This window comes from Carassius carassius, chromosome 12, assembly GCF_963082965.1.
Source record: "Carassius carassius chromosome 12, fCarCar2.1, whole genome shotgun sequence".
Taxonomy (NCBI): Eukaryota; Metazoa; Chordata; class Actinopteri; order Cypriniformes; family Cyprinidae; genus Carassius; species Carassius carassius.
In genome coordinates, this window is record NC_081766.1 from 8,501,443 (window position 1) to 8,517,333 (window position 15,891).

The 15,891-nt window shown below is 37.6% G+C and overlaps 1 protein-coding gene across 1 annotated transcript in view; it reads right to left on the minus strand.

Annotated features, from left to right (window-relative positions):
- The window catches only part of LOC132154677 (ephrin type-A receptor 3-like), a 103,013-nt gene extending 87,128 nt beyond the window's left edge, over positions 1–15,885 (minus strand). Inside the window, exon 1 of the mRNA XM_059563325.1 lies at positions 15,736–15,885. Coding sequence (XP_059419308.1) covers positions 15,736–15,826 — 91 coding nt within the window. The 5' untranslated portion in view covers positions 15,827–15,885. The remainder of the gene's footprint in view (positions 1–15,735) is intronic.
- Between the last annotated feature and the right edge of the window lie 6 nt (positions 15,886–15,891).

Below are 15,891 nucleotides of genomic sequence, written 5' to 3' on the forward strand. Positions count from 1 at the left end.
TTAAAAATGCCAGGCAACAACCAATCACTGTGAATGAAGGCAGTAACATCTGTTTTAACATCACCCTATCATTTCCAGTAGAAATGGCAAAAAGGTGAAACTCTAAACCCATGTGTAGAGCAGCAGAATAACAGTAATAGCCTACTTCGGCTGACAAAATGATAAAGCCAGACAAATAAAACTGCCCTCTCTATAATTACAGCGATGTCCAGCTCACAGCTCGTGTAATGAAGCTTTTCAACACCACAGCTAACACGCACCGCTCACAGTATGACCACAGATCGCAACAGCGAACACAGACGCTGCTCCGTTACGATTAGCACTGATTAGCTCACCGCTTCTCAAATGCCACTCTCTAATAACTGCTAATACTAACCCCCGCGGTGGTTGGTTTACAGAGATCTCAAATCACTTAGCAGTTAGTACAGATAGAAAACACCCTTTGATATTACAACTGGTATTTATGGGTTAATGAATTAAAAGGGTACATCAGATTTAGGACATTAAACCCCTTGGTTACAACTGCTGGCTTGGTGATATTTCACAATGGTTTTGTGGATTGATTTGTTTTTTGTTTTGTTTTTATCCAGGGCGTAAAACTGAATCTCCCCACAGGGATCCAAAACAAATCTCTTGGACTCCAAAATTTGGAACTTGTCCATCATGAAAAGCTCAATTTCATCACAGAGGCCCCAAATGTCACACTGTTTAGTGATATTTTCCACTTAGCAAGAAGGGATTGGGTTGTGATGATTTTTTTGCTGGGGAAAAACAAACAGCTTACGCCAGTTCATATCATCCTGACTGACTAGCATATTCATCATTTGTATACTAGCATGATGCTAGTACAGTATATAGGCCTACTGCATACAAAGACTGCAAACTCCAAAGAGATTGCCTAAAACACAACTCCCAATAATCAGAGTGAACAGGTTTCTACTTGTCTGCTTGGAAAGTCATAGATGAGCTACATGGGCTTCTACAATTAACACAATTAAAATTTTTAACGATTTTTTAACTAATCAAGGGCCGTTGCTAATTATAGGCAGAGCAGACGATTGGTTAGGGCCTTGGGCTTTGAGGCGGGGCTTCCCTAACTTAACGTCCTCTTTACGCTAGTCCACCAGTCAGAAAGGGCAGCAAAATACTAGACTATTTGTTCATTAGATATAGTTGAATTGTCACTCACCAGTAGGGCTGGACGATTAATCAAAAAGTAATCGAAACCGAAATTTAGAACATCTAACCGACGTAATTTTCCCATGTCGGTTATTTCGGTTATTTCCTGTTAATACTTCCCCCTTAAAAGCGTGTGTAGCCACATGATTCTGCCAGTCAGTGGCATAAAAGCAAAACACGGAGGTGAATGCCGGTTCAACACATAGTGATGGCGCGCGAACGGTGAGCCTTGAGTCTTCACTAAACTTTGTCAGTTGCATTTGTTTTATGGTTTGGACGTTCAAGCGATTAGACGATCGGATGTGTATTATTATATCGAACTACCATGTTCGCAGCTGCATTGTGGCACAACAACTCATAGCTGTGAAGATCGCGCGCACAGAGTAACGCAGTTGTCAGCGCTGTCCTGTGATTTATCACTAAAGTATCTTAGAATCTCAAAACTTATTATAGCATATTTTTCTACTTTTGAAGAAACTAAGCTATTCACAACCCCAAGCTTCACAATAATAGAGACGGTATGACTAATTAACACACGCAATACCTTGTACTGGTACTGTTTACCTTTAATCTTTATTTATCTCTTACACCAAGCAATAATATGTAAGATATGTTACAAACATAGATAAAATAACTGCTGATAGTGAGCTATGATCGCTCTTTCAATAGGAAAAAATATCCCACCTTTAATAGTCGATCTCAACCGTCTGGCTGGACCAGTCTAAAAAGACGCTCAGGACAGTTGACAGAACGCTGCTGCGTGTCGTCATGAAAGTGTATCATTTTCACGTGTTATTAAGCCTTGTCACTTGCAAATGTAACCATTCAAAAGACTTTAAAGCATTCAAACACAAAACACAGAAAAGCTGAACTGAGTAGCTGGTTACTCGCGCAGCTGTGCTCGGTGTGCATGCGGAGAGAGAGCCACGTCTCACAGACGGTAACACTGAACCGACCTCTTGTTTGCAAAGTTCTCCTTTAAGTTCCTCCTGCACCTCAATGAACAAAAACAAATCGCAGTTTAAACAAAACAGAAAAGGATGTGTAAGAGCCCACTTCAGCACCACTGTGTTCTGGTGTTCAGGGCTCACGCAGAGAGAGGCGTCTCAAAACACTTGAACACAAATACATAAAAAATATGTGAAAATACCGTATAAAATAGTATGTTCGAAAAAACTGTCAGTTATGTCTTAAGTTAAAGTAAACAGTTGAGGAAAAAATCGTTTGTGTATTATATTGGATGCATTCATTGTCTCTTAAAGTGACCGCGCCTAATAGGGCTTGGGTGCCGCGTTGCATTCTGGGACGTGGCGGGCATGTTGATGAACAAATAAACTGAACGAATATACAAATTAAACACTTTCAGGTACAACCTGAACCGGGGCCCCGCAAACCCCAACTACGGCCCTGTTTATAGTACAAACCTTGTAAGTGAACTATGAGGGCAAACTGAACAGAAACAGAAACAAAATAATCGTTCATTAATCGTAATCGAGGTAAAATGTTCAATTAATCGAGGTTTTGACTTTAGGCCATAATTGTCCAGCCCTACTCACCAGCAATTAAACCAATTAATGTTGCCATTTCAAAGTGGGTCCCGCCTTCTGAATGCTTGGTGTAATGAACACATCTTTCAGGTGCTTAAGCAAAAGGCTAAATATGCACGCAAAGTAGAACAGCTCCTTATGCAGGTGAGTTGTCATCATATATTTTGGAGTGATTGCAATGCGTTCTAAATATAAACTTGTCCTGCCGATCAGAGGCATTTCTGGATAGATCATTCGCTGGTTTATTACGAGTTTGGCGCACCCAAATGTAACGTTTTGAAATTGTGTGTACATGTGTATATCCTCTAAATTCTTCTAATGATTGCATTACTGCTCTAGCATAACACTTAATTTAGTTTCAATAAACTTTACTATTTTCAACACTGATAATAATAAATAATGTTTCTTAAAGCACTAATTCAGCATATTGGAATGATTTATGAAGAACCATGTGACACTGTTTACTAAAGTATTGACTGCTGGAAATTCAGCTTTGAAAGAAAAAAGAAATGGCAATATACATGCTTGTGAGACTATCTCAAACCAGATGTTTCTAGCCTAGAACAAGCTGAAAAGTGGCTTTGTACCAGGCATAAAAAGTCTGGCCCTGTAAGACTAGGTAACCAGCATGAAAATACACGAAAATATACTTCACATTCAGTAAATGGTCTTGTAAGCTGTTGTTTCCAGCAGGGTTGCTGAGCTGGATCCTGCAGTGTGGTGGCGGGTAGAGGGGGTGGCTGGCTGTAATAAATCTGTGGGGGTGAAGTGTTGTTTGATGAAGCAGCTACAGATCTTTACCTCCTCTGACAGAATAATCAATTCAGAGCGATACTTATCACCTGCTTGCACTCTCCAATACATCACACATGCACATATCTCATATCACACCCTCTGTTCTTGCCTTGACCACATTTTATTAAGGAAACACACAAAAAAAAAATGTTCAAGTGTGTTACATATATGTGATGCTGATCTGATAACAGACCTACAGTCTGTTCAATTACATGCACGTCAGCAGCCAGACGCTCAAAAGCACTGGGAAACTGTCTGAAGATTACTAAGACAGACAAAAATGGCATTAGACTCAGCATGTGTGGCTTAAAGTAGCATTTCCTTTTGTGATACTCTGTGTCCTTGAATTCAAATGCCAAAGTGACAATGTTTGAGCAGACAGAGAGCAGCCACACTTTACAGGCTGCAGTCTCCAGGAAGGCAAAGCAGGGATCTGAGGTGCAAATTGGGTTATAAGAGACATGGACTGCTGGAGAAAGCACCGGAGCTTTTGCATTATTGATAACATAGCAACACAGCAGGCCTCGTTCGTACAGCGGCTGCCAATTCTCAGAGCTGTGATTGGTGTTGTCAACACAGAGGTCAATGCTGACAAGGCCGTCTGTCTGACAACATTCAAACACATCTGGAATTTATCGCCACGGATCAGAGGAGTCAATTCTCAATTTCCTCCAGGAATAAGACAGCAGCCTTCCAACATGCCACACAATTTATATATAACTCCAGATTTCCTATATTCCCCTTCTTTTTTTCACATCTGTTCCTCTTTTATCTCGTATCATTTATCTCTTCTCTTGTGCAATCAAATGATTAATTTAAAAATCAAATTTTTTGGTAATACTTTCCAATAATATCCCATTAGTAAATGTTACTTAGACTTCCATTCTCGCTTGGTCTGCAATAACATAATGGAACTCACTGATGGCATATCAAAGTTTTGCTGATAGATATGTTGACAGGCAGGTAGGACAGCCTATCAGCCTATCGTAGCCCTCGGACCGAGGAATATGATTGGGCGAATATTTTATAGTCCTACACCTTCCACAGATGATATAAATACATATAAATACATTTGCACCACTTAGCTTAGTGGTTGCTATCAGGATGTGAAGAGACTTTCAACAAGTAGTAATGTCCGATTCGCGAACGAATCGTTCAATTTAACTGGCGGCCGATTCGAGAACCGAGGAGCTGATGATTCTGCGCATGCGTGATTCAGCGTAAAGCCGACTGACTCACAGCGTGTCTGAACCGAACTGATTCTTTTGGTGATTGATTTTGAATGGATTCTGTGCTAATGTTATGAGCGCGGCTAAACCGAGGGCTTGAATGAAGGGCAATCTGGCGAAACGTAAGTTCATTTAATAACAAATACATCGCAATGGATTATGTATAGTAAGTGGATCATGGTTTCTGCGCTGATGACACCTAATTTATTTACTTTATATCTTCAAGACTTAAATCCTCGTATGCACATTATTGCTGTTACTGTATTTGGGTGCGTTGTTGCAAAACTTAATTGTAAACTGACAGGCGGGCGGTGAGTCGTTCGCTGCGTGAGGAAAGTAATTTATTCGCTGAGGAAAGTGAGTTGTTCGCTGCGGGAGGTGAGTGTGTATACTGATGCACCACCGGCCTGTCAGTGGTAAACTCAGTGGCTACTGGCAACTGTACGGTGAATTCCCGCGACAAGTCAGTAGCCTTATTTTTGGACCGGGCCGCACGCCATAATTATGAGGTTTTTAACTGACTAAAGTTATGATTACTGACTTTATATATTTGAATGTTTGATAGACTTGATGCCATAACGTCATCGCCAATGACGTCATTACGTTGAGCGTAAAAGAACCGACTGAACCATTTTTTTCAACCGGTTTATTGAATCGAACCGTCCGAAAGAACCGGTTTGCGGAAAAGAATCGAACTTCCCATCACTTCCACCAAATCACCTACCCCACCTTTAACTAATGTTACCAATTTCTGGCTGAAATTATGCAATAAGTAATTTTATTGTATTTTATTTTCCTAAAAGTCAGTACATTTAACAGTGTCATTAATTAATGGTGTTTTAAAAGATCAATTTGAAGTGTGTGTGGTGGCTAGGGTAATCTAAATGTTAAAAGGTAAAATAAAATACATTTCTTAAGAACTAATTAGCTAAAGGATCAGCCTTAATTTTAATTCTCAAATTATACCAAGGTTAAAAAAAAGTTTTAAAGTCTTAAAAAAAAAAAAAATATATATATATATATATATATATGCAACGTAATATAAAAATTTACTTGCTCCCCCTCTGAAATTACTTTTCTTTTTAGGTGATTTCCTCTTAATTTTCACTTCCTCCAACAATAAATAACGTCCACATTCAAAATCCAATTTATTTCCAATAGATAAAATCAAGCCCCATCCTGCATTTTTTTTTCTTGATGAAGATCATGTTTCACATGAAAATACATCACATTATGACAGTTTACATTTGCTGTGCTGTTTTACCCTTCAGCTTTTTTATTGCTGGTGTATGTGCATGTGAATGTGTGTATACAACACTGGATCCTAGCAATCTGCAATATTACACCGTTCAAGCAAAGATGAGCTCTGATGTCCCCAGTTACAGTAAAAAAAAAAATGTATTGAGCCATGAATATAACCTTAGTGTTCTGCACAACTATTACCGCAGCATCCTCCCATGGGGGAAAAGAAGATCTTTATTTGGACTTTAGATTTTCCAACTGTACATCCATTTATTGCTACGCATGTTCTTTGGCCTGGTTTGTCCCCTATACTTGAAATACTGGGGAACAAATGTTATTCATTTCACATTTCACTCAGAGTCTGAGAGAATGAGAGGAGGTGAAGGAGGAGGAGGAGGAGAAGGAGGAGGAAGAGAGGGTGATGTAGTCTGAATATGAGGTGCAGCTGTGTATTTGAGGCCAGCAATGAGTAACACTGAAGCTTTGTGAAGATGTGAGAAAAGGGGGGCTGGAAACGACCCCCAGATTGTTATTCAACGAGTCGTTCCACATCACCCATCAGTCCCCCTCACAAAACATCTGGCAAGAGGTAAAATCGCCCCTATACACACACAGAGCTTCAAGAGCTCTTTCACAGAGAGGTCTCCAGCTTCTGACTGACCCTCTACCGCAGGAAAGAAAGACAGAATGAGAAAAGGCTCAGGAATAATGGAACTGCTCAGGGAGCACTTGACCTTCAAAGATCCTCCGCTGTTTCAGATGAACTTAACAGGGGATCAGGTGGGTCTTGACTGACTGCTGCTTCACATTGCCGCCACATACAGGTTTTTTACACACACACACACACCTCATCTTATATATGACAGGACACTCTGTTGAGAGGAAGAGGGCTTATTTGAACATGATCTGCCAAAAGACAATTAAAAATGCCCCTGAAAGATTAAAATGTGTATTGCAGGACTAAAGAATAACCTTTCATAACATTGGTTTTAACTTCTAACATAATCAAATATCACTATGAGTTCATATATCACACAAAGTTATCCTTTAAAAGATGAAGTCTGGTTATCTTATGAGCAACAAAGAGTCATTCTTCTCTGAAAGATTCAGTTAAAACCTCCCTGAGCACAAATCTGAGACAAAGATTTGATAGACCTTTGTATTATATATTAATATGGAGCTGCATTTACTAAAACCATGATCATATTTTGGGCGCATGTTTTGCGTAGCTTGTCAGTGAACAACGGCTCTGTGTAGTAAATGCAGCTCCATGTGAAAGCACGCACATGATGGAGATTTACTGCAGATTACAGAAGCAGCTTTACTGACAAGATGCGCATTAAATATTGCATGCAATTTATCATCCACCCCTATTACAAGCATATATGTTTTAGGAGGCTGGTGTCCTTATCAGACTTTTAAACTATAGCAAGACTTCCTCAGTTAACAAAATGATGCTGGTTGACCAGCTTTACCAGCTCTTTCACTGCTGAGAGCCATGACCCACTTTCACTACTATGGAATCAAATCAGCCTGGTCTTAATCGCTTTTAAGAGGGACCCACAGGCAATCAGCTAGGACGCACTTTCACCAGTGGCCAGAATCTGTTTTCTGCTGTCACTGCAATGACCAAGAAAGCTCTGGGCATCTTCAACAAACTGACCCAGTGTCTGCTGTTTATGCTCCCTAGTTAAGTTCAGAAATTGTAAATATGAAGTGACACATGTTCAAGTGGTTTTGAGCTGAATAAAATGGATGGATGCACAGGGGATTTTCATTTTTTTTTTTCACTTACATCAAACACACAAGGCTTTTTAGCACTAGTGAAACAAACAAGAGTGTATTAGCAGTGAATGGGATGTGCAAACCAATTACACAACTAGATTTATACAATCCTTATTTTCCACGAAAAGTACACAATATGCTCACAAACTAAATTACATAGTCAAATTGTATAATCACACATTTAAATGTATTCATGTTATTTGGTAACAAAACTCTGTCAGATAAAACATATTTTAAATATGGTTATTCTGACATGACATGAAGGCAGAATTACACTATTTGTCACGATTCCCATTGTATCATCACATCAAAAACAAAAATTGCATTTTGATTCTGATATTACAAAATGACCTGTTCACCGCTCTAACCTGTTCACCCATTTGAACCATCGCGCTGATCCTATACAATTTCCTGGATCCTGCATGGGCAATATAGCATGACATACTGTTTAAAAGTGTGCAAGACAACAGGATTTACTGAAAGACATAAGACTAGAAGAGAGAGAAATGAAATACGCCAACTGAAGAGAAGGAATTAAAGAACGTAAGTGGAGCGATCGGCCAACATCATAGAAGAGGAGTAAGAGTGAGTCAGTGAAGAGAGAAAGTATATTGGGTTCCTGGACAGAGGAGTGGAAGATGACAGGTGTATGGGCTGCTCTCGTCTCTGCAGGAACTGTAATTGGTTGTGGCAGACGCAGACAGCATGAATGGCCTGCTTCAGGCCTCCAGGGGTCAGAGAGAGAAAGACGAAGAAAAAAAAATCCATCAACTCAAAGCCGTGATAGAAAATGGAAAGAGAGGAAGAGACAGAACCAAAACTGTGAAATGAGTGCAACTGAGGATACTGTATGTATCCAGTGGTGTGTTTTGACAGCAAATCTCAATTTCATAATGATATAATCCCTGTTACAGTCCACATCAGGTTGTTTTTTGCCATGGACGTGTAGGGTTACTCTGAGAGAAAAAAAGAAAGGATGGCTGAAATCTACACAGCTCACAGGGACTCGTACAGTCAGTTATTCTGTCTAATCAGTAAGATACTATCCAACATCAGTACCTTGGGCACCACGGAAGTCTGAATACAACACACTGACTGGATCTTATAAATACAAAGCCTCATGTCAAAATAGAAACAAACACAAGCAACATTTGGCAGAATCTAAAAACTGTACAGGAACAGCCCAAAACATTCATTATAAATATCTACTCACCTAAAAACATGTCATTGTGGTTCCCTGCAAATTAGTTTTAACCGATCATCTGATGCAAGAGGTTTTTCAAAATGCCAAGCCTTAATCAGACTTGTTGGTTTTATGCAATTTCTGGGAAGCTGGGTGGAAAGACACAGGAATGGAATCTCTTAACGTTTTTGCTAATTTAGAATCTAGAATCAGTGCAGAATTTTAGCATCATAATCTTTCTTTTACTACTATTTTCAATCTAAATGTTCTATAAATATTTAGAAATATATTTCTATGTTTAAATTAAATATTGAATCTCCAAAAATTATGGCTATTACTGTTAAGCCAAAATATTATATATATATATATATATATATATATATATATATATATATATATATATATATATATATATATATATATATATATATATATGTATATATATATATTTTTATTATTATTATATATATATATATTTTTTATGAATATTATTTTGCCAAAATAATTTAAAAACAAAACAATACAAATTCAAATCAGTCATTTTAAATGTTCCTAGTACTATAAGTTAATGTAGGCACCACAACATTATAATGCACAGTGTAAACAATGGATATTCATGTTTAAATTCGCATTTTGAAAAATATTTAACGGGGTTATTAAATGAATAAGATTAAGATGATGGCAAAATAAGATGATGGCAAAAGTAATCTAAATGTAAAAATGTAGGTGGCACGAGAATGCACAATTAATTATTCAATATTAGCTGATACAAATAAACATTTTTGAAATATTATTTAAAACATTAAAATCAACTTATTTAGTACTACTGACAGAATGCCCAGGCTTTGTTCATATTCAGAAGTCTTACTCTACAAGACTACAAGATATACAAAGGCAAATGTGCACTCATATGTGATTTGTGTGATTTCTCATAACACCTATTTAAAGGGATAGCTTACCCAAACATTTAAATTCTCATTCAACCTTATGTCATACAAAATGACCCTTTTAAAATTCTTTCACTTTTCTGTGGAACAAAAAATGCGAGTTTCTGAACAACATTCTGGCTAAAATTCCGCAATATAACGAAAGTGAATGAGAACCGATGCTGGCAAGAAGCAAACTTATTACTTACTGAAATTCTTTCATACTTCACTCATCATGAACTGGAAAAACGAATTGAGCAAAAAGCAAGTATTTTTAATGAATCAGCTGATCCAGTACACAAAACCAGTCTGAACTGCTCATAAATCAAACTGATTCAGTTCAACTCAATGACTTAAAAATCCAGTCAAAGCTTACATGAGGAGAAAGATCATTATTTATTTATACAGCATAAAGTTTGCTCTATTCGTCATTCAAAGCTACCATACAACTTCAGAATAATTGGAATACTGCATCATACTGGCTAGTCATACTAACTGGTCAGTTATACTAGCTTAAAAACGGGGGAACTGAAATTTTAATACTAAAAGATATGTTCAGTGTAAGTGATATAAACCATTATATTAATATCTTTATTAAAGTTAAAATTGTGACAGTTCACTATATCAGAATCTACTCACCCGCCGCATACACAGACAAGCCAACTTTCTGATAAGTGCAGTTATACTCAAAAAGTGAATGAAAAACTAACTTTAAAAGATAACTATGAGGATATTAATATTTTATAATCAGAACAATACGTCTGCATCATCTGAGAAAACTACAGAGGGAGCGAGTTACGTCCAGAAGTCCCTATGGAAATGTACCAGCGCTCTACCCTGCCTCGCTGCCCCGGTGCAGCGGACATGACACCACCGAATGCACACGCTCATGCCTTTTCAAACACATTTATGCACAACTGTCAAAAAAACGCAGTCTTGAACAAACATACGCTGATCGCCATTCAAATGGACTTCCTTGCTGACTTCCAAATGAGAAGCGTTGACAGGCAGCACATAGCCAAGCCTAATTGTATGTCATAATTTTCCATTATTTGTTGCCTATTTTAAATGAAAGCACTTAGCCTTTTTTATTCACGTTTCTCAGAGACGGTTGGATCCATGAGTCCTAATGAATATTTAAACAGGGACCAGCAGCCTCATCCCCTGAGTGGTCTCCGAACATCGCTAGAGCCCTCGTCGGGAAGGAGGGGTGACCATTACTGAAACTCGACCATGTAACAGCTGAAGAAAAACACGAATATTACAAAAACAGCACTATATAAAATGTCAGTAATTAGAACTGGCTGCCATTTCAGAGTCAGAGCGGGCACGGCTAATGAGTCTATTAGCACCTACCTTGCATAAAGAAGACAAGCAAAAATGCCTCATTTTAATACATTAGCCTGCTGACAGTTTCACCACAGTCTATTCAGCACAGCTGACACGCTTTTCCGAGGGCTCTGACCTTTTGTTTGCTGAGCACTGGCTCCGAGGAGAGCGTGGATTCAGCTCTCCTGGGCATAAACACTGGAGCAAGTGTGAGAAACCAACACCCTTTGCCTTTACTGGCTCATTGAGAATGTCAGCAGCTCAGTGCTTAAATAATTTTTTATTATTATTATTATTTTATTTATTTTTTTCAGTTATTAACAGTGCTGGAGAGATAGCACAACTGCCCATGTGGGCATTAGTCAAGCACACTGTAAAATCTAATAAGTTGGGCTTACTTAAAAAAAGCATGCAAACTGATTGCCTTGAAAAAACTAAGTAAAGTGAAATAGGAATAGTATGTTGTACTGACAAATGCTTAGTTAGTATAGTTAACTTACACACGAGTTCTAGTAACTAAAAAAGAACTGTAGGGGGTACTTGATCCTTTCATTTAGGTTTACTCATGACTTAGTATAGCTACTCACTGACTCCCAGAATGCATTGCGCAGAATAAATTATGCAGTTGCTTTGTTTTAAAGTTGTTGTTTTTATTTGCCAATTTTATTTGCTGTCTTGTGTCAGCAGTAGCACAACAAAAAGAGCAAATAAAATGGCTATTGTTACAATTAATGAAAATAAATTAAATTTAATTGTTACCATTGTTGTGATTCACATGATGAATGTTTAAGTCTGTGTGTGACTTCAGCATATTACCACTCACTATTTAAGGATTATATAAAAAGCATATCAAGGTATTTATGAAAAATAAAATCTCAAAAAGGTAATTATTAAACACACACATAAAAATTCTTTAATTAAAAAATAGGTCATTTTATAAAAGCAACCTATTTATTACTTTTCTTTGAAATCAAATAACTCTGATTTCATGATGCATTTCTCCATTAATAGAGAGAAAATTATAGTAACATAAATGAAGTTTCAAGTGCCCAACCAAAGGGAACGCTAATCACTATAATGGTGAGCTAAAAAACAACAACCGGCAATTAGCAACATATTAGTGCACTGCTGCCTCTCACTGGTTTATTAATGTCATTGGTTCCTTTGTGGCTACTTGAATATTTTAAGTAAGTGTCACTCAAAACAGTAAGTAAATTGTTTTATTTGCCTTGAAAGTAGCTGAAACTTAATAAAACCTAGTAAGTATAACGACTAAGTAAAGATAACTAATTAAATCAAAGTAAGGTAAACTATTGGATTTTACAGTGCAGTGTTTCCAAATTTAGCCCACACTCAAAGTCCTCGAAAACATTTGAAAAGCTTGCTATTTTAGTGAACACTCATTTCACCTTGGCTCTCAATCAACAAACAGTTTTTATTCCCCACTCTGCTGTGGAATGTAATTTTTCATTTGTAAAATGTTTGAGTGCTGCTGCTCGTCCCTGTCTGTGTAATAAGCAAAGTGTACGCACGTTGTGCACATGCATAGGTGCATATTAATAACGTGCTCTTTAAATTACAGTGAAAAAAAAATGCGCCAGACTTTAGACCAGGTTTGAGTTGGTCTATGGAACAGTATATTTTCATTTTATTTATTTATTGGTGCATTTTATTTTTAAGTCACTCAATCAGTTACTTTTGTCACATACTTTATCAGTTACTTTTGTTACTTTTTGCTAAACGACATGAGAATGAGTAAACAATGACTGCATTTTCAGTGAACTAAAGCCTTAGTTGCTATTAAGCATCTTTACTTCTTCATTACTGGAAATCCTTTTCTATCTCCCACCACAATGATATGGCTCAACGCTAACCCAAAGTGGACTACACACAAAGCAATGGATCCAGGATTCCTAATACCACACTAAGCTTTCTGATATCTGCTTGATATCTACCTGTCGATTAAAAAACCATGTGCTGCTTTCCACGGCAGCTATTGTACTACCAGCAAAATCCATTTCTAGAGAGTCTGTCAGTTTAATGCAGATGGAGGATCATTCGCAAATCCGCAATATAATCAGAGCTTAAAGGGATAACTCATGTACTAAATATGAAAAACCATCTGCCAGCCTCATGTGTAATGCAGTCGCTATAGTGAAAAATGAGAAAACGCCTGCGCTTACACATACCCACACACATACGGCAATAATTCACTGCCTGAGATGAAGGACAAGGCCATATATTAGTTGACCTCTGCCCTTGCGCTGCCAATAGACCTCCATGATTAGCCATTTTGTCATGCTGGCCTTCGGACCACCACACTGAGAAATAGCTCAACACAGTCAATCTCTAGGCTATTTATTGAGTCTTGCACTCTGTTAGCAAGGCCTTCAGTGAGTTTTTATTTCTCTTTTCCACTGACCTCTCGCATGATTGATTGAGCGATTGGACCGGAAAAGATACAGCTAGCTTTGTCTTCAATAAGGTTAATTGACCGTCTGAGAGCAATTCATTACACTGGCACATTATGATAAGATTATTTTGCAAAGAGTGACCATTCCTTGACCTACTGCATGAGAAAAACTAGTTTTCTGTATATCACATTTTCTTGCATGCCACTACTGGTCAATTACAATGCCTGCATTGGTTAAACTACTTTTCAGTCATCACCTTCAGAAAACATGAAAACAATAAGAAAACAAAACCAAAATAATTTGAGAGATCCCAGCCAGGACATGTATGGGAAAAATAGGAAGCATGGTCAATTAGCACAAGCTAACATAAAAAATACATACCAAAAAGAGCTAAAAGCAATCAATGTAGTTGACATAAAAATGGAGATGATATCTGTTTGCAAGTGGTGTGAGTCTGCTAACGCTTCATCATGAAGGTGCTGTCATTAGCTCCTCAGCAGGTCCCTCTGTGTTTATCTAGCCTGCCCATTAGCAGAAAACATGATGCCATTAGATGAGAAACAGACAAATACACAATGAAAGAGAACAACAGGCCTGCGATTACACTCACAGGACCCTGTCATGCTTTCCTCATTTCCACTCTACCTTCCACAGCGGTCCGAGATCTCATAGTTAATAAAAGAAATGTGCACTTCATAATGCAACATGCAAATAAATAAAAATTAGGAGTTTTAATCAACAAGAGGTTTGAGACTGTGAGCTTATGTGGGTTGTTAAATATTTCCTTTTTTATGTACAGACATGTTTGCAGCGTACAAAACACAAATCAAAACAGCAAAAGAGCAACACAAGTTGAATTAGGAGCAACTGATGCCAGTTCGTTCTCAGCAGAACACATAAAAAAAGTATACAACTTAGCTTTGACTCAAAACATCTCTCTGCCACCTAGCCATAAAGGTCTTTAACATTAGCTTACGTCAGGGACTATACTGAAAATTGAACGAATTTGCTTAATAAAATAATGTTTTTTTTTATTTATTTTTTTAAATGTATTATTTTGAATGAACTTTGTAGTGAATACAGTGTTAAACAGTACGCTTTAGCTGCATGGCCTCTCATACCTTATTGCTTCAGTATAAACGCTGTGAATCAAAAAGATCTGAGGTATTTGAGGTATTATTACACTAGCTTTAAATGAAGCAAAAAGCAAACAGGTTTAAAAATAATTTAATTCAGCGGCTGGCTGAGACTTCTTTGTAGACAACCTTTACAAACTCACCCAGTAAGCTCACAATCTTGAATAAAAGATATACAGTGTGCTGAAGGCCTATGGATTTGCAGAGCAAGTAAACAGAACAGATAGTCTATGGAATGCTATGTCTCAATAATTTGTATCCTGGAGCACAACTACCTTCCCCAACTCAGGGAAACGAGGCACGGAGTGAATCTGAATGAGTCACTGAAGCCCTCAGCTACCTTCATTGCAAACTTATTTGCATTTGCTCACAAACACATGCATACATGCTCACTTCTGAAGCAAACAAAGGGACTGCAACTGCTAAAAAAAACAGACTGTGCATTTTTTCAAAATTTCCATCACTACAGAATGTGTCATATTATCCAATAAATTGTCCAATAAAGCCATAAAAACATGCATTTGGACACTTAAGCCACACTTAAAAGACATGAATGTCATTGGATTATTTAACAGAACATCAAGCCAACAGCATTAATTTCAAGGAACGATGGCACACAATTGATGACTTCAAACCTTCAATAAAAAAATACCTTGAAACCATGCAAGTATTTGCAAAAGAAAAAAAAGGTTAGTTCTGATAGTTCTCATTTGTAGACGCCACTCGGATTGATATTTCTGTTTAATCCAATGACTTTTTAATAAGGATGCAGTGATATTAAAATTCTGTCCAATACCAATAAGTATTGAAAATAAAATATCACGTATAATATCTGACAATAAAAACATTGTGCATCCCTACATTTTAACGTGTAACTTGAAAGTACAAAAAGTGTCTAAATAATTTTTAAGTCCACTGTATATCAAAAGTTTCCAATACAGTAGTAAAAAATGCTTCATAGAAAACTCACGCTGACAGTAGTCCTTGTTCTCCTCAAAGCCTGGCTTGCAGACGCAGCGTCCAATGGGCACCAGCCATCCCCCATCTCCACTGCAGTACATCCTCGGTGCCTCAAACTCCTCCGAGTCGTTCACACAAGATCCCCTAACCTCCACCAAAGCTGAAT